The 20,183-nt window shown below is 50.2% G+C and overlaps 1 protein-coding gene and 1 pseudogene across 1 annotated transcript; both read right to left on the minus strand.

Annotated features, from left to right (window-relative positions):
* Nucleotides 1-2,738: 2,738 nt before the first annotated feature.
* LOC125508304 (protein GL2-INTERACTING REPRESSOR 2-like) lies at nucleotides 2,739-3,764 on the minus strand. The gene is made up of 2 exons (XM_048672962.2): nucleotides 3,553-3,764; nucleotides 2,739-3,424 (listed from the first exon to the last, which is right to left on the minus strand). The coding sequence occupies exon 2, from the start codon at nucleotides 3,404-3,406 to the stop codon at nucleotides 3,068-3,070; it is 339 nt and encodes a 112-aa protein (XP_048528919.1). The 5' UTR covers nucleotides 3,407-3,424; nucleotides 3,553-3,764; the 3' UTR covers nucleotides 2,739-3,067.
* Nucleotides 3,765-13,341: 9,577 nt separating this feature from the next.
* LOC147971054 (uncharacterized) lies at nucleotides 13,342-19,591 on the minus strand (annotated as a pseudogene).
* Nucleotides 19,592-20,183: the final 592 nt, after the last annotated feature.

Below are 20,183 nucleotides of genomic sequence, written 5' to 3' on the forward strand. Positions count from 1 at the left end.
CTGATAATTCAGGGCATAGTCCATTATTCAATTGTGAAGAAGTCCAATCCTATTGTTCTAGGTGAAAGTTCAACTTAACAGTCTCCACTAAAAATTCCGATATATCAAACATTGTTTGGAACAGTTGACAAACTTATGTGCATCAAGATCTGGTGGGGGATTGTTGAATCATAGATGTGCTTTAGGCCCATATGAACAATGATTTCTAGTTAATCTTGAGGCCATGTAGGTATATGGCACGTGATGAGAAGTTTAGCACCACCTTGCTAGTTGAGGACAGTTGAGTCCTCTTTATAAGGGATGCTCTACCACTTGCCATTTGGATCTTGGGAAGGGGAGTTGTACACGCATTCCTCCTCCTCCACTGCCCGCCTCGTCACGATATGCGTGTGCGCGCCGTGGGTTATGGGAATGAGCCGAGACGTTGGACCATGGGTTGTTTGCATTCCTGGGATATGGCGACTCCCTTAGTGGGTGTGCGACTCTTCTCTGGGAACGACGACTCCCTTCCCGAGTTTGCGTCGACTTGGTCGTGGGCCTAAGCCCAGGCCCATGACTTCCTACCGGACGGCCTATATAAGGAGGCGCTGGCCTGTGGAGTGAAACCTAACTCACTCACTCCGTACATAACCCTAGCCCCCATCTACTTTTCCTCCCACTTTGCTGCTTCCGGTATTCCCATCCTTACGACTGCATGCACGGTTGGTCGGGAGAGCAGGTGTCTCCGGAACCCTGTCTTCCGAGATCTTGCCCGGGAGAACGGCAATAAGTTTTTTGGGGAGTGTCTCGACATGATTGCTCCCGATACATCCCCGTCTCCATCCGCCTCTGCTTTCATTACTTCCTCTGCATCGACTCCATGGCTGATGACTATGCCGCCAAGAAGAAGGCCTCAGACGATGACGAGGCTGCCGCTGCCGGGTTGGTCTTGCCAACCGGAGGGTATGACCCGTTCATCCTCTATTTGCTTTGTTTATGTGCTAGCCGTATATAGCAATTTGGAACGCAAATTGCGTTTTAACACGTCTCACTATTCTAAGTTTTTAGAAGAAATGGCCTTTATTATTTATTTTTTATGGGGTTAATAAATATTAATCATATTTAATTTAAGAAATGAGAGAATTCAGAATAGCTACAAGAAAGACTAGTCCAATCCATAATGTTTTGTTCATAGATGTTTCGCTTCTATATACTGGATGTGCTCACATGGTTAGGTATCGGTATGAGCTGCATACTGTAATTGCCATGCTTATTATCTACTCTTGGATTAGATTTGTTCAAAAGGTGCTAATATTTCCAGCAATTCTTTCCAACTTATTCTATCTCCTATACCTTAAACAGATTGTAGGTAACAAAACTTGGCAAATATGTTGGAGATGCTCTAGCCTTGTGACGGATTTTTGCGGTACGTCTGCAGACTGCTATACACATACTACCATTGATTGGGCAGTCTTTTACAGTGGTGTGATTAATTATGGAGATGTCTCCAGTGAGGGGCAGGCAGCAGAGGAGAAGCCATTACACAATAACTCTGCAGGTGGCTTTAAACCGCAGATGGCTATAGCTAGGCGCGCGCATGCGGGGGGGGGGGGGGGGGGGGGGGGGGGGGTGCATATGCATGCAGACGATGCATGTGTGTGTCCGTCCACTGGGACATTATGGTGCATTTGTAAGCACGCAGAAATCGCAGACGATGGGGTGCAGCCCAGCTAGAGATGCTGAAATAAATCGAGCTAGCCAAGGAGTACGTACTCCTCCTCCTCCTCCTCCTTAGCTACTACTACTATCGACGTCTCTTGGCGAAATCAATCCGGCCCTGCGTGACGCAACGAGGAGCTAAGTTGCACTTGAATTGCATTGCATTGCACCGCATGCCATTACTGCATGCAATGCCCCAACTGCATGCATTCATGTGGATTTGTTACTATCTCTACGTGCCGAATTCAAGTCTTCAACCGAACTAGCATACCTTCAACGACAGCAACACCAAAAAGATCTGAAGGGATTTTCTTTCTGCCCGATCGAGAGGTTTTAGGATATTATGTATCTCTGTTTTTTGCACCTTAATAATCTCCATTTTGATCAGGCCGTGCCTTGAGAAAGCCATGGGTTGCTTGTGCAAGGCAGCGGATCTATTTCTTCCGAGACATGCATCCGACCTCCGTGCAGACGCACTTGAAGTGCAGCTCCCGCGCCCAGAGATTTGTCCGTCGTACTATATAATTGTGTAATGATGCCCTTGTTTATCCTGCTTTTACTTCCTTCCAGTGTGTGTGTCAGCCCCTGCAGTGAAGCACCGGCGCCTGTACTTTGCAGAGGTCGATGCTGCTGTGTTTCGCCAGTCCATGCCTCACCCGACAGTCGATCTGAGCCGTAGGTTCTCGATCGGATAGTGCTCACGACACCTGAAGATTACTCGACGACGAACAGAGCTATGCAAATCGTACGCATGCAAGGCTCAAATACTTGGTTCGAACCCTCGCACCTCAGGATCCAAAGCGGGGACGGGTTTCGCGGACAATATCACGGCAGTACAAAATTAGTGTTAACTTGGCAGGTAGTAATTGATGCGTTTCGCGGGATAAGTGGGCCGCCGCTTGCATCGATATATTACTCGCACCCTACCTAATTAAGCCCTTGAATCCCTAAAAAAAACTAAGTCCTTGAAGAAAAAACAGAAAAACATGGTGAAAACACAGTTGACTAGTACAAATTATTTGGAGACAACCATCGCTAGCTTAGCTGCTGCATACCGTTAGTTAGGTCTTGCATTTCTTCAGCAAACAGGGGATTACAAACTTAGAAGACCACTGCTACTACAACACCAATCGGAAACTAGCAATAACGCTAATTAAACTGACCAACCCATTGCAACCCAGCAACACAAAGGAAAGTAACTACTTAAGCTAAGTAGCCTGCTACTCAGAGACCCACCCTGTCCAGTGGATGATCCGACGGCGGTCACTCCCTCCTCCAGCCCCAAGATTCGCGCATCGCCTGATCGAGCTAACCATCCGTGTGAGCATCCACTGGACGGGCACGCGCCCGCACCACCGTTGATTTTTCTTCACTTGCGCTTGCCGCGCTTCTTGTCGCCGTCCCCGGAGGCGCCCGCGCCGGCGCCGCCGTTCTGCAGCAGGTCCACGAGGCAGGGCTGCTTGCAGTTGATGCAGGTGGGGTAGTCCTTCTTGGCCACCATGCAGTACATGAGGCACCGGGTGCAGGCCCCGATCACCATCGGCGACTTGCTTCCAGGGCTGCCGTCTGACGACACGCAGGAGCTCGGCGACGACGAGCCGCTGTCGTCATGGCCGTCCACCTCCATCCCCACCGGCGGCGACAGGTTAAGCTGCAGCTCCAGCCTCCCGCCGTTCCTCACGCCGCCGTTGCCATTGCTGCGGTCCATGACTCACAGACAATCACACTGCACAAACAAGAATATGCATATTAGATAACAAAACAAAATTTCCTCTTCAGGTGTGCAGAACAGAAGAACTGCGGCATAACATACTCCTACATGAGGAAGAACACAAGGAAAAGCAGAGTTGCTACCTGAATCCCGTGAAGAGGAGAGGAGAGGAGAGGAGAGGAAGAGCTGAGCTAGCTGCGATGTGTATTTGGTTGAGGACTTTGAAAGGTCCGAAGGTCTTTATATAGGAGGGGTTCCAAGCATAGGAGGAGAGGTCAATGCTTCTATTTACTTGCTATTAATGCAACAGCAAGGTCCCTCCGTCCTCTTCCTCTCTTTACTTCCTTCCACATCCCTCCAACCCTACTCTCTTCTTGTGATCTTGCACATCATAAAGTTAATTAGTTTTTGAAAAATACATACTCCAAAATCATATTTTATGAGCTTATACCAACCTTAGTACTACAGGAAAACAGGGGAAATCTATAAGGTGGGAAGCTAGACACATTTGTGAGGCCAAATTTACTCTTATTTTCGTGGTTGCCCTCTGGGTGTATTCATGGCGACGCTGCCAACACCATGCTATTGACAATAGCTGTGTGCGCAGTGTCAACATCTTGAACGCCCTTTACTGATGAGCAGCAGCTGCATGAAGGGTTCCATCCAGCGAAAATAAGTATAGTGCATCAATGTGCCACTGGTTATGTGAGTAAATGGATCTTAAATAGGAGATGAGCCACTTTAGGTAAATGGTGTCTTTAACCGCGCAGCGAGGCCGGCTTGGCCGTACCCATGTATACTCAATGCCCTTTGCTCTTCAATGGAATCCTGCAGTCCATTGAATTCCTCTGTGATGTGAAATGACATCTCACCCAAAGACGAGCAAGCTTTTATAACCCTATTGCGTCTTTATTTCAATTCTTACAGGAGTGAGTACTTACGAAGGAGAGTTTACTCCCGCCGGTATGACCTGACAGCAGAATTTATAGCATTGTAGGGTTGACTCGGGGTAGCTTGGTAGTGTCTACAGATAATAGTAACAGTGAAATGCTAGAGATCTCTAGGAAAATCTTTGATGCAATAGTATGCTTCTTCCGCAGGAACCCTGCTTGATCGGAGACACCAGCGCCAAGAAATACAGCAACTATCAAAGCTGCCTACTTACTCTATCTGATACCTAGAACCCATACTAAAAAAGAAACATAACAATTAATATATGTTAGGGATCTACATATTCTGATTGAAATGATTAATTATAAGTTCCAAAAGCCCCTAGAGTCCAAAATAACGGCACTCATCCATGATGGCCATACAAGATGGCTCACCCATGTTGTGCTCCTAAATACTCTAGTCTATACAATCTTAGAGGATAAGTGATTAGACAGGTTGCAAGCTACGAAATTATTTGTTAAATAGAACACTGATAGCCTAACAAAATATAGCAATGGAATCATCACAACCTTCTGCATACATAAATAGGAGATAAATATATGATAATAGGGGACAAATGATATTGCAACAGAGTGAGGGTTAACGACCACATGGGCCGATAACATTTGACTTGATCAGAGCATCTCTAGCCAATCCCTTAAAAACCTTTAGAGGAGTAAATTTGAGCACTAGCCGAACGCTTAAATGGTTAGAGGACCATTTCTATTCTTTTATTCTTTCATCCTTTTATTTTCGGCTGTACATAACACTTTTATTTGAAAATTTATAAAAAATTGTTCTGAGGAGAAATTCTAGCAGTTTGGGGTAAAAAAATTTGCCCCCTAAAAGCAGCCTCTCTCTCATTTTTACTCCTCCAGCAGTTTGGGATAATATTAGCGCCTCCCCCCCCCCCCCCCCCACCCTCCCGCCGGAGCCGCCATCACCGCCCAAGCATGCCGCCTCCGCCTCCTCAGCCCGCGACTCCGGCCAGAATGGAACCAGAACACTCCTCCACCATCCCGCCCACGCGACGCTGCCGCCCCATGCCAAGAGGTTGGGGACAAGAAACTTTGTGCGGGCAGCCACGCTGTCAACAAAGGCCGGTGCCAAGGTCGCAGCGGCCGCAATGACGACAGGTCACCCTCCCCTTGCTCCGGCCAACGGCAAGCGCGCGAGGAAGCTAGCGGAGACGATGAAGGCACTCACCGAATAGGTGTCGGTATCTACGTCGACGCCTCGTCCTTGTCTGGTGGGTCTTAGCTTGTCCAGCCACCCCTCTGCCTCTTCCGCCTCCTCGTCCAGCTCGTTCGACCATCGTAACTGCTGCTGAGATGAATGTGGCCTACTTCAAGTCATAGTTGGATGATTCACATGTGCTTGGCCTCGACGATCTAGACTACGATGGTTCAAGGTTAGCTCAGGGAGAAGAGACCGAGGAGGATGACGATCCTAATGAGGAGGAGAGGTTGGAGATCTCGTAGATATATTCAAGCAAATAACAAGAGATCAAGGACGCAAAACTATTCACAAGACAAAGATATTGCTTTGTGTCATGCTTGGATGAATGTGTCGCCTGATGCATTGGTTCGCAGAAATCAAACCAAGGAGAGGTTTTGGACTAGGATTGAAGACTACTATTCCAACACCATGACCGTCTCGTCTAACCGCACTCAAGGCTCTCTTGGACATCGTTGGGGCACCATCTAAGAGCAATGCAACCGATGGTCCGGTTGTATTGATCAAGTCAACAATGCACCACCCAGTGGGGTGCCAATCACCGAGTTTGGGCCTATCATCCAGGACCTATACAAGCAACGCAACAAGAAGAATGGTGGCAAGGCCTTCACATTGCATCATTGCTACAAGGAACTAGTTGGCAATGAGAAGTGGATCCGAGGAACTTCGACACCACACCAAAGAGGTCACGGATTAGCATATCCATTGAAGCCAATGACAAGGACGATGAATACCCTTTCAAGAGGCCAGATGGTAACAAAATTGCAAAAGAGAGTAAGAATCATGTAGGTGTTGGTGCCTACAAAGAGGAGCTTTGTGCTATGATTGAGACCAAGAAATCATTAGCGGCCGAATGCAAAGATGGCAAGACGGCAAAGTGAAACAAGCTCACGTGCTTGCGGGACGAGAAGGGAGGTCAAAGTTCGTGGCTGAAGATAGGAAGGCGAAGGCGAAGGAGTGGAGGATTGCACTTGAGGAGGAACGGCTTGCAAAAGAGAAGAAGGCCCAAGAGAGGGCTACCATGTTCATGGACCCAAGCACGATGGATGCCACGGCAAGGAAGTATTGGGAGCTCACTTGTTTAGAGATCATAGCCCAATCGGAGGCCTCTCGTGGGGGTGATGGTGGTGGTGTCCACGGGGGTGATGGTAGTAGTGTCCATGGAGGTGATAGTGGTGGCCGAGCGGTAGTGACAGTGGTGTCATGGAGGTGGTGGTGGTGGCCATGGGCGTGGTGATGTTTTCTTTGGAGGTGATGAGCACAAAGTGCTTGAGTTGATGAGCACAAAACATGCCTTTGGTAGGGCACGATCCACGACATAAGACATGTTATGTTGTGGTGATTTCGGATCAAACTTGGTAAATGTGGTGCCTTTTGGATGAACTGTGTGCATATAATTTGAACTAGATAACCCATTGCGCCCTTGGCACAAAGACCAACTATAGCCAAAAAGTTAAGCAAGCTATGGGCAGCATTTAATAAATGTTCGTTTCATAAATTATTCCCAAAGGGCATTAGCATGAATAACAATACATATGGAAACAAACACCAAGAAGCAACGGACAAGCTAACAAACAGGGACAACTACCCATGGATCATGGCAAGTGCTTGTTCGTACTGGCCGCACTTAGAAACGACCTTGGTGCTGGATAGGTCGGGCGTGAACATTAGTTTGGGTGGCGGTGGTAGAGAAGCGCGGAATAACAAAGACAATAAACACAAGCGTCTATCCACCGAGGCGTGTCCCTTGTGCCGAGTCCGCTGCACATATGGCTCCGATGCAACAGAGAAATTGGTTAGATCTGACCCTTCTAAGCTGTCGGTCTTTATCGCGCATGGATCCGGACCCGGGTCCTTCGCCTCGCTTTGATGCAATGCCTCGCGGACCGGGGCTCAGCCGGCACGCACGTGCACCCGAGTCGGCATGTTGCATGCCCGGCATTGACGCGTGGAGTTGTGTGGGGCTTGGCTATACAGCTTTATTTGCGTTCATCCAGCCCGGCACGCTGCATGCCCGGGCGCTGCTTATCGCTTTTACCTAGGCTTTCCCTGCCCTGCCCATGTCCTTGTTCTCGCGGACCTAGACGGTTGGTGCATGTGGGACACAATTCATATAACCCACCCTTCACACACTGGCCCTACCAAAGCAGTAAGCGGACACACATGAGCACTCATACCAGCCGCTACCGCCTGGTCAATTATGTTAGCCCCAGTCTTCGGATCGGGAAGCAGATGCACAAAGAGATTAGAAACTTCGCCAGAACCAAGAACCCTAGCCTCCAGAAGGGATCCGAAGGGGGAATCAATAGAAGGGCTCTGCTACACCATCATCTCCCTCAAGAGGACTACGACATCAACCATCTCCATACCATCATACCCCCTTCATCTCTTTGTAATAGAAAACCATAGTGGATTCATACTTGTATTACTTGGATCATTCATCTATGTTTACCATGATTTACCCTTTGATGCTTGATGTTCTCATGTCCGAGTACACCCCCTAATTTGCGAGGATAAGGAGGAACCATAGTATGTTTAGGTGTTGGATGCCGATAGGATTTGGCATCCTTTTTGCATGTTTATGTTAATAACCTTGTCACTGTTAAGTGAAATCGACCACTCAACATTTGTCTTCATGGGTGAATAATTATATTATCGGTGCGATTGTGGTTTGAAGAGGTACTATGTAACAAAGATTATCTCCCTCCTGGCCTAACATTCTATAGGGGACTATCGGAGACCACCTTTAGCTGCGTCCACACGGGAGACCCTTAATCACCGTTCCCAATACCTGAAGGAGGAATAGTGGTGAAATATGTTATATGTGGCTGCTGCATGTATGCACGTATCTGTACTAGCTCCGCCCACTCGTAGAAGCATACAAAGTGGATTAGAAACTCGAACCTAGAACTATGATTTATTATACGTTAAGTTAAATACATACTAGTGGGGGATCTGGACTCCCCGAGAACGCATTCGCCCTATTGATTCACAAAAGATTCATTACTCTCTATCTCTTTTATTTTAATCTTGCACTTCTATTTTTAGTCATCTTTCAACTGCAATATTTTCATCTCCGTATTTACTTTGCCTCGGACTGTCATTAACTTGGAGGCACATCAAGATAATTCTCTACAAGAAACCAAGACCATTGCATGTGCTCCATGTGGGAACGATACTCTTATTTTGGAAAAGGTACAAACTAAACCATGAGCACTTGCAGGCTATCAGATTGCCGACTGGGCTCTCAAGCTACTTGTCGGAGACCGTGCATCGCCGCCACGACCACCGGGCGCCACCACCACTGACTAGCCGGCCTTGCCAACTCGCCCGAGCAAGCAGTGAGGGAGTCACCCTCCGATGGCACTCTGTGCCTCCTTTTATAGGTGGGTGAGGGCAAAAAACCAACAGATTCGCCGGGGACCATGGCGCGCAATGGAACAAATGAGAGGGTTGTCACCGCTGCCGGAATGGGGAACGGCCAAGCCTTTCACTAGGGTTTTTGTATAGAGAAAGACGATGCCTTGACTGTCAAACAGGTTCACGTGGATTGATCTCGGCCATTTGCTCGGCGTACAGGTTCACCACCTTAACTGGTGGGCCATCTCCAACGTGGGCTACACGGCCCCTTCGTGGCCTATGTGGCCCTCAAAATTGGCACATGTACACCCATGCAGAATAATAGATTTCCTATTTTAGCCGGTTCAGAGTTTTTGCATAAAAGTCCACAAGCTTCGGAGGTATTGCAGAGAGGCCTTTCCACCTACGAAATAATTATAATGGATCCCCTAAGGGACCCAGAAATTTTCATGGAAACCTCTAAAAGTCCAGAAAATTACATAAAGGTGATTAATTTCATCAGAAAATTATTAGGAAGCCTAAAAAGGATTAAAAATGCTAAAAATCCATGAAATTGCTAAAAACTATATAATCTGTAGAGGGACACAAATTTGTGCATGGGATTTTCCAAATGGATATGGGTACACAAATTGCGGAAGGGGCCTGCATTGCTGCCTATACTTTTGAGGACAAATGTATCTCCACTAAAATTGCGAAAGGTCCCGGATGCCTGCTAGATATTTCTTGAGTTGAAATTGAGTTCAGAAGGGTTGCAAGGACATCCACGGATTGCCCAAAATGATGATCACGAGGATCAAGGGGACTTACAAGAGCCAAGATGTTGCTCTTCTTTCCTGGATGAATACCTCGCTCTGGCCATCCCGGACAAGCATCATCAAAGCTCACCAATCATCCATCAAGGCTTAAAGACCATCGACAAAACCAGGACATCAAGAAGAGTGCTCCAAGGTCATGTTTATTGTCTCGAAGTCACCAAGAAGACCGATGACTCCCACTCAAGGGGACTCCTGTTAAAGTAATGGCTCTAATCCCATTTGCGGTCGCACCCCATATCCTACATGGAACACCATCTAGGCAGTCAACAAAAGTCAAAGACAGTCAACGCAAGTCAAGGAGGTCAACAGTAGTGCAAAAAAAACTCCCACGATTCCAAACAAGCCTTCATGGTCAACATGTCAAAGGAAGAGGAGCTCATAAAAGAATATATCGAAGATGAAGCGGAAGGAGCAAAGAAACCTAAGCCCAATCAAGGAAGCCTCCAAATAGTGTAGGGTTCTCCCCTAATGGGCCACAACCTACGTCTTAGCACAACTAGGGATACATGGGCCAAAGGACAGAAATTACCTACGTCCCTCCCACATCCTTACTTCAAGGGTAGGCTTGGTCATTTGTCAAGGACCCCTAGGCTATATGAGGCCTCCCACGTGCATGTAAATTACCCACTCCATTTAAATAAACTCAATAGGATGGTAATTCTCCCTTACTAGCTCTCTCAGGAGAGTTAGGAAGGTCGAGATCCGGAGCCCGATGGACCCTTAAAGCCCGAACTAGTCGGGAATCGTGGGACTCTGAAAGCGGCGAAGCTCCCAGTGTTTCGTGTGCCGGGCACCACTCTCGACGACTCTCCCATAGGACATAGGTTAGTGCTTCCACGAGGTGATTGAACCTATTTAATAAACATCATTGTGTCACCTTGTTGAATGTACGATGACCTACTCATCTCGAACCACGATTAAGAAAACCCCTACTCGAAAGTTGGTTCTTGAATGCCAACAATGTCATTGTGATCTTTTTTGCTAATAACACGAGAAAGGAAATCTTCGATGCTGAAACTCTACTCTGCACCAATACAAGAGCAGGTATGGCAATTACGCTATTTCCAAAAGCATGGATACAGGGATATCATGACTATATTCTTATGTATTTTATAGAGAACATGTCATGTAAACAATATTAGAGGACCAGAAAAAATGAGATTAATTCATGCCTTACTACACTATTATAAACCACAAGTCGATAAATAAACGCAATAGCAAGCCAAACACTAGATAAATTTACTAGCAGTAGCAAATACTTGATGTACTATCAGTAGCAAGGAGTAAATCAGTGAATAAACTATAAATATACTAGCAAACCAACGAATAAATGTACAAGCAAAGTAGCAAATCTGTGAATAAATGTGTTAGACGTAGCAAATCTGTGACAACTGCAGTAGAAGAGTAGTAAATCAGTAAATTAATGTAATATCAAAGTAGAAAGCCTATGTTTTGGGCTACGAAGTATTTTCTTGTTTTTAGTAACAAAAAACTGGGATATTTGCTGGTACATGTATTGCGTAAGAATCTCATTATTATGTATGGTAGAACCCAGGGTCCTACCGGTCCTGCTCCTTAGGTTGTAGGGGAAGATCGGGGGCTGTTGGGGGCGAGGGCGCGGCTTCCGGCGCGCGGGCGCCGTCGCGAGGTTGAGGGAGGGAGGCGGCGGCTGAGAGAGAGAGGCGGCTAGGGTTTAGGGTCCGGCAATAGAATTCTTCTTATTGCTTAATCTCAAAAATAGTCTTACAGCTAGTATATATAACCACGATGCTGAAAATAAAATAACTTGTGGGCCAAGCCCCTAACTAAACTAGCCCGGTGGGCCTCCTACGGGCATAAGTCTGCCCAGTCATAACATCTCTCCCCGCCTGCGCAAACAGCTCGTCCTCGAGCTGAAAGTCTGGATAGTGTTGGCTGAACTCGTCACGTTGCTCCCAAGTGGCCTCCTCCGCCGGAAGTCCAGTCCATTGAATCAGCACGTACCACACGCCGTGACGGAGCTGGGCCTGCAACACCTTCTCCGGTCCCGGAAGGATGCGTCCGTCGAAGGTTGGAGGGAGCGCGGGAGGGGCCGCAGGTGGTTCCCCACGGTAAGGCTTCAGCAGCCCCACATGGAAGACATCGTGAATGCGGGCTCCGGCCTTCACGATGCGCTCCAAGACAACAAAGGGCCCCGCGTAACGAGGGCCCAGCTTGCGCTTCGCGCGCGGGTCCAGTGACTGCATAGAGCGGTGAAGAAGACGCAGCCACCCCCAATCATCCACCGCGTACTCCGCCTCGCGATGGTGGTCGTCGTAGTAGTGTTTGGCCAGTTGCTGGGCCTGAAGGAGGCGTTGCCGAACTTCGGCCAACATGTCGTCACGGCGCCGCAGAAGCTCACCGGCCACCTCCGTCCGAGCCGTCGTTGGATCCACCGGAATGATGGGCGGTGGCGGTCGGCCATAGACCACCTCAAAAGGAGTGGCGCGCAGGGCGGAGTGGTAGGAGGTGTTGTAGCAGTACTCCGCCCATGATAGCCAGTCCACCCAAGCGCGAGGACGATCACCAGTGACACAACGCAAATACATGGCAATCACCTTGTTGACAACCTCGGACTGACCGTCCGTCTGAGGATGGAATGCGGTGCTCAGGCGGAGTTGCACGCCCGCCAACCGGAAGAGATCGCGCCAGACATGTCCGGTGAACACTGGGTCCCGATCGCTGACGATCGAAGAGGGAAACCCGTGGAGACGAACGATACCGTCGAAGAAGGCGCGGGCCACGGAGGCAGCAATGTAGGGATGACCAAGCGCAATGAAGTGAGCATACTTGGAGAAGCGGTCGACCACCGTGAGAATGACCGATTTGCCGCCCACCTTGGGAAGGCCCTCAATGAAGTCCATGGAGATATCCGCCCAGACCTGAGACGGCACCTCCAAGGGCTGGAGCAGACCAGCCGGCCGTAGCGTCTCCGTCTTGTTGCGCTGGCATGTCACACAAGACCGAACCCAGTCACGGACCAGGGCCCGATCCCCAAGGATGTAGAAGTCGGCGCGGAGACAATGGACAGTTTTCTGCACACCCTCATGGCCCGCCGAGTGGGCCAGCAGCAACACCTGGTGACGGAGATCATCATGCGCCGGCACGAAGACTCGGCACCCATGGAGGAGCAGGCCGTCGGTGAAGCGCCAAGGCTCCTCCAGCTCGCCCGCCGCCAGTTGCTGCTGAAGAAGAAGGGCGTCGGCCGCGGTCGCCGTTGCCCGGCGAATGTCGGTGAAGAGGCCGAAGGTCGGCCCAGAGCGGATGCACATCACTGCCCCCGCGGAGTCGCCGATGGTGGAGTCGAGGTCGGCGTCGCGGCGAGACAAGGCGTCGGCCACGGTATTAAGACGACCCGAGCGATACTCGACGGAGAAGTCGAAGCCGAAGAGCTTGCTGATCCACTGATGCTGCGGCACGGTCGAGAGCCTCTGGTCCAGCAAGAACTTGAGACTGTAGTGGTCTGTGCGAATCCGGAAAGACCGTCCCCACAGATAGGGCTGCCAATGGCGCACCGCCTGCACCAAGCCAATGAGCTCCCGCTCGTACGCCGCGAGCTTAAGATGGCGCGAAGCGAAAGGCCTGCTGAAGAAGGCGAGAGGGCCATCGCCCTGATGAAGCACGACGCCGAACCCCGCACCCAAGGCGTCACAGTCCACCACGAATGGGCGGTCAAAGTCCGGCATCTGAAGAACGGGGCCGTCGTGAGGGCCCCCTTGAGGGCCTCGAATGCCGCCGTCCCTCGTCGTCCCATGCGAAGGCGTCGCGGCGCAGCAAACGCGTGAGTGGCGATGCGATGAGGCCGAACTCCTGGTAGTATCCCGCGAGGCCGAGAAAACCGCGAAGAGCCCGCGGTGAGTGCAGCGTCGGCCAGGCTGCGCCGGCCGCCACCTTGTCGGCATCCATAGCAACCCCGGCGGCCGAGATGACATGGCCGAGGTAGGCGACTAAAGGCGTCCCGAACGAGCACTTCGAGCACTTAAGATGAAGATGGTGCGCCCGAAGCTCGTTGAAGATGATGGCGATGTGCTGGAGGTGCTCCGCCCACGAGGCGCTGTAGATAAGAATGTCATCAAAGAAAACGAGCACAAACCGATGTAAGTACGGCCGGAGGACGTCGTTCATCAAAGCCTGGAAGGTCGCCGGGGTGTTGGAGAGGCCAAAGGGCATCACCAAGAACTCGAAGTGGCCGTGGTGAGTCTGAAACGCTGTCTTGGCGATGTCGTCCGGATGCATGCGCACCTGGTGGTACCCCGACCGAAGATCGAGCTTGGTGAAGAAGCGCGCCCCATGTAGCTCATCCAGGAGCTCATCGAACACCGGAATAGGAAACTTGTCCTTGAGTGTGAGAGCATTAAGGGCGCGGTAGTCGATGCAGAAACGCCACGTGCCATCCGATTTGCGGACGAGGAGAACTGGCGCGGTAAACGGCGATGTGGAGATCCGGATGATGCCCGCGCCGAGCATGAGTGCACATTGCCGCTCCAACTCGTCCTTCTGCAGCTGCGGATAGCGGTAAGGACGCACTGCCACCGGTGCGGAGCCCGGCAGGAGATGGATACGGTGATCATAAACCCGGACTGGCGGAAGGCCCTGCGGCTCGGTGAAGAGGTCGCCGTGCTGCTGCAGAAGGTGATCCAATAGTGGGTGCTCGGCCTCGGAGGTAGCCGCTGCCAGCTGAAGCTGCGGCGTGGCCGGTATGGCGCCCCCGACGCCGTCCCACTGGATGCGGCGGCCTAGCCGCCAGAAGGTCATCGTCAGAGCGTCGAAGTCCCAAAGTACCGTCAGAGGGTCCGCAGAAAGTCGACGCCAAGGATGAAGTTGAAACAGCCCAAGTCAATGCCCGCACATGTGATGGAGAAGTGTTCATCGCCGATGGTGATGGTTACGTCCCGTGCGAGGCCATGACACCGAAGGCGATCGCCGTTGGCCACCGTGACCCGAAGTTGCTCCCCGCCCGTCGGCTGAAGCGCTAAGCGACGCATGGTAGCCTTGGGCAGGAAGTTATGGGTGGAGCCTGTATCCACCAAGGCCACCAAGCGCTCGCCGTGGATCACTACCGGCAAGAGCATGGTCCGCTCGTCGCGGATGCCGGCGAGCCGTGGAGAGAGACCACGAGGGCCGTCGCCGGGGCGGCCGCGGGTGCGGCCTCAGCAGCCGCTGGGGGCGGCAGTGCGTCGGCCCCGTCGGCCAGGGCGTCCTCCTCGATGAAGTCAACCGTCTCCAAGTAGAAGAGGCGCCGGCAGACATGGCTCGGCGTATAGGGCTCATCACAGTTAAAGCAGAGGCCCTGGCGCCGCCGCTCCATCTACTCCTCCGGAGAGAGACGACGGAAGGGTCGCGTCGTGGCTGGGGTAGTAGTCGCCGGAGCGGCCGGAGGTGGCTAGCCCGGCGCAGGGGGCGGTCGGGTGGCCTGCCGGCCTCCTCGAGCCGGGGCGGCCGGTTGCATGGCTTGGGTGCGAGCCTCGAAGGCGGGGCGTAATACATGGCCGTCTGGAGATCCTGAGGGCCGCGAAGCTCCACGTCCACGCGGATGTGATCCGGAAGGCCACCGACAAAGAGGTCGGCCCGCTGCTGCACTGTCATGCCCGACGCATGGCACGCCAGGGCCTGAAAACGGTCGGCAAAGTCCTGCATCGTGGAGGTGAATGGAAGGCGGCCGAGCTCCGCCAGGCGGCTCCCGCGAACCGGAGGCCCAAAGCGAAGGAGGCAGAGCTCGCGGAAGCGCTCCCAAGGGGGCATGGCGCCCTCGTCCTGCTCGAGAGCGTAATACCATGTCTGTGCCGCGCCGCGGAGGTGGTAAGAGGCGAGCCAGGTACACTCCAATGAGAGGGTGCGCTGCCCGCGAAAGAACTGGTCGCACTGGGTGAGCCAGTTGAGCGGGTCCTCCGTGCCGTCATATGTGGCGAAGTCGATCTTGGCGAACCGCGGCGGTGTCTGGGTCGGAGCGCCATGTCGAGCTGGCTCGGAGGTGCGGAGCAGCGAGGCGGGTGGCGCCTGGTCGGAGTACTCCGAGTAGGGACCCGCGGAGCCGGATGGCCTGCCGAACTGTGGAAACGGGGTCGGCTGCTCCGGAGCCGTGGTGTAGACCGGTGATGGCGAAGACCCAGCCGCCCAAGCTGGGAGCGGCGACGGGGAGGGCGGGAACCGGACTTGATGTATCGGAAGGCCGGCCGGCGAGGACGCCCCCGAGCTGGGCAGAGGTGATGCCGGTGGTTGCAGCGTCGGCTGTGGAGGGTGGGCGGGCGCGACGGTTGCCGCGGGGGAAGGCGGCTGCAGATGCCATAGGGGAGCCGCAGCTGGCGGCGGCTGCAGATGCCACAGCGAAGCCGCGGCTGGAGTGGGCCCGCCGGGGTGCCCCGCCTGGAACGGCAGCAGTGGTGGCCCGGTGCAGGCCGGCGTGCCCTGGGCCGGCCACGGCAGCGCGGGGTGGCCGTAGGCGGCGATCGGCACAGCCGGCGGTGGTGCGTACGGCCCGGCCAGGTACTGGTGGTATTGGTTCAGATGGAGTCCTTGGACGGCCGTCACGAGATCCTGCAACGTATTGGTGACCTGTTCCGGCGTGAAGACGGCGGTCGTCGGCGGCGCGGAAGTGACGGGGATCAGCGGTGGTTGGGAACCCGCGGTGGTGACCAGGACCGGCAGCGTGGGGGCCCCGACGGTGGTCATCGGGGCGGTGGTCATCGAGGCAGTGGTGACGATGGGCAGCGGCGGCGAGGGCGTTGACGAACACATGATCGAACCCAAGTCTCTGGATACCAAATTGCTAGAACCCAGGGTCCTACCGGTCCTGCTCCTTAGGTTGTAGGGGAAGATCGGGGGCTGTTGGGGGCGAGGGCGCGGCTTCCGGCGCGCGGGCGCCGTCGCGAGGTTGAGGGAGGGAGGCGGCGGCTGAGAGAGAGAGAGGCGGCTAGGGTTTAGGGTCCGGCTCCTCTGGGAGCCGGGCAATAGAATTCTTCTTATTGCTTAATCTCAAAAATAGTCTTACAGCTAGTATATATAACCACGATGCTGAAAATAAGATAACTTGTGTGCCAAGCCCCTAACTAAACTTGCCCGGTGGGCCTCCTACGGGCATAAGTCTGCCCGGTCATAACAATGTACTTCCTCTGTGCCGTAATACAAGACGTTTTTGACACTGTCATGGACTATAAAAATGTCTTACAGTGCAAAAAGTTACAGAGGGGGTATGATTTAGTCTCCCTTATTCTACTTGCTACAAATTTTGCATGACATTTTATGCTGAAGAGAAAACATATAAACGAGCATAGTATTCAACACCGTTTTGGGCTTAAAGTCTGTCTGCAGGAAATGAGAGTGGTGTGCACTTCAGGCTATCAGGGTTTATTACTTTCTTTTTTCTAGGCAAGTATTCCCTCTGTTCATAAATATAAGACGTTTTGGCAGTTTTAAGACGTCTGCCAAAACATCTTATATTTAGAAACGGAGGTAGTACAACATTTGGTGGTTACAATATGACATGTATCACTCACTGGATTAGATCCAACTGACTGGAAGAGTCGCTCTCACAATCTTAACATACTCAAAACAGGATCAGTTCAAGATATAATGAAGACGGACCCACACAAGGAAATACTCGCATTACATGTATGCCTACCTTATGTGGATATGGGCCATATGGAATTCCATGACAATGATTTCGCCATCGATACCCCTCATCAGATTGTCTTAAGTTCCCGAGAGGAAGCTATTGCAAACCAATTCAAAGACACCAGGGCAGTCAGAACTTGCATGAATGCACTCTTTATGCAATAAAATCAGCTACAGTCGCAAAGCAGAGCACATTAATGTTCTTTCTTGGTTGCTTCAATTCCATCAGAGCTACGTGAATCATACTTAGCAATTCCCTAGCTGCAAACCTCATATATATGTACTGTTTCTAATCACCTACATTTGTTCACAATTTGTAAGAACAACAGCTTTAAATTTTACCTGAGGGAAAGGTGACCAGCATAGTATAATTATTTTAATAATAAATAAACATAACAATCACTTGTTTGAGAATTACTACATCCGTTCTGAATTATAAGATGTTTTAGATATTTTAACATGGACTACATACGGACTGGAATGGGTGAACAAACACACTTAAATGCTTCTATGTACATCCGATTCAGAAAAAAATTAGAACATCTTATAATTCGAAACCGAGAGAGTATATCAGAAATTGCATTCAGCAACAGTAAAGTTGTTTCAATGGGATCAACAGTTCAACAACACCCAATAATGATGTTTTCTTTTCTTTTCCTTTTTGAGTTGCCCAATCATGATGTCTTGAACAGTTAGGCTCCACTTGGATTATCGTTTGGCCCTTGAATACCCCCGTAAACGATACATGCCTCTAGGCGTCATTTTTTTTTTCAGGCAGAAGTCACGCTGTGGCCGGTATAATACACGTGTAAACTAAATCCTCCTCCGGACTAAAATTACACCGATTCCAAGCGGGGCCTTAACCTATATCACAATACGATGAAGCCCAGTAACAAATAATGCAGGTCTGATAAGCCCATAGCGTCAAGATATTAGTCGGAACTCCGAACATAATCATAATAATATTGTATCAGTTTCGAACAATTTATAGTCCTACCTCCATTTTAAAAGGAATCTTTCCTACACTTATGATTTCTGATCCAAGCGATTCCCTCAAAATGTGCAACTACCTTTAAGAGGTCAGAGCTTTAAAGGCAGGTGTAATGAGAGAAATGGCAAATCTTTGACCAGAAAAGACCGAATTAACCCGTCAATCAGTACTACCATCTTGGATGAGCAGACCTCATTGATAACTCTCAACCACAAGTACAAAGAGCTAAAGAAAGTAAGGAACACTGTCCACGGACCAAAATATTATGGAACACAGAACTAGATATGTACTACAGCCAATATGGCAATAAATGTAAAGAATTTATAGTAGTACTTCACTACTGGTAAAAATCTGGCGATCCGATCTCTTAACAAGATACTCCCTCCGTTCCAAATTACTCGTTTTGAACTAAAACCACGACGAGTAATTTGGAACGGAGTGAGTACAAGCTGAGCATGTATAAGATATGTATTTACACCTAGATGAGTACTTGAAAAAGGGTAAACCAATCCCGTGAACCAAATGGATAAAAGTAGGGCCTAGAGAAAAGTAGTAGTAACCTTAGTTGGATAAACATGCTATTGGCTTCATGAAAAGGCCCAATAAACAAAGACGCAAAACAATACAGAACGGGTTGACTAAGCTTGAAGAAAACATTCTGTTATATACTTCTACTTCAAAATCGAATACAGAATATGTCAAGCTTTCTAAACAGCCTACGGCTAATACAGTGCTTCAGCATCGAATACTGGACATGTTAAGCTTTGCAAAACAACGTACCAGCATTTACGGGAAGGCCGAAACCATCCAGGACTGTGCCTCTTTTGTCCCTGAAACTCGTAATACAAACACGAGTTGCGGTTCACCTCTCCTCGAGGTTCCCGCGAGGGCGCGAGCCAAAGTAAAGTAGTGCAATGCCTGCCGGCGGGGAAGTTTGTTAACCTGTGAGGTCCCTGCGGTGCGACATACCGTCGAACACGACGTCAGCATCAGTGCATCATGGCATGTCGAGGAGGGTCGCCCCCTGGGGGCTGGGGCTGTGCAACAGCTGCCATGTCCGGCGTGCGTAAGTGCGCAGGCGGAGGCGCTTGTGGCGGCTTGCTAAATTCTCCGGCGAGGGCATTGGGCGGACCGTTTCGATCGTGCGAGCACGCGGCCACCATTCTCTCGGCGATTCCTATCTCACGCTCGTTGCCTCGGATTTTTTTTTTTGTTTTTTTTTTGTTTACTGGGGCTGCTCATTGCGCGATGGTCGTTTTTGTTTTTGCAATTGTCCTTATGTTTGCTTCGGTTTTCTGTCTTTTTCCTTCAATGTTATATTCCGTTTTTATACTTTTACTCATTTTAAATCCAAATTTTTACATTTACTTTTTTCCTTTGACTTATCTGAAAGTTACATAGTTTTTCTCAACATATGAATATAATTTTCCTGCATACATGAATATTATAAAAAACATGATGGGTATTTTAAATATGTGAAGAATATATTTTTTTAAATATGCGATGGACATTTTTTGAATTTGCAGTGTTTTTTCAGTACGCCCTTGCCTTTTCTACTCATAATAATTGCTTAAAAGAAGTTAAATTAGTGGTCACAAAAAAGTGAATTATATTATTTTGAGAAAGTTCAAGTAAGGTCATGCACACCTAAACTGAGACCCGCCTACAAAAATTGATCCGTCGACAATTTTTTCTATAATGGCACAAAAAGATTGGATTGCTAAATTTTGGAGAGCCATTGACACTGGATTTGATAACACACTATTTGAACTGGCCCAAATGAACATTTTCTACAATATTTTCCTCTTTCTTT

This window comes from Triticum urartu, chromosome 5A, assembly GCF_056163025.1.
Source record: "Triticum urartu cultivar PI428250 chromosome 5A, HENAU_Tu73, whole genome shotgun sequence".
In the NCBI taxonomy this organism is placed as follows: Eukaryota; Viridiplantae; Streptophyta; class Magnoliopsida; order Poales; family Poaceae; genus Triticum; species Triticum urartu.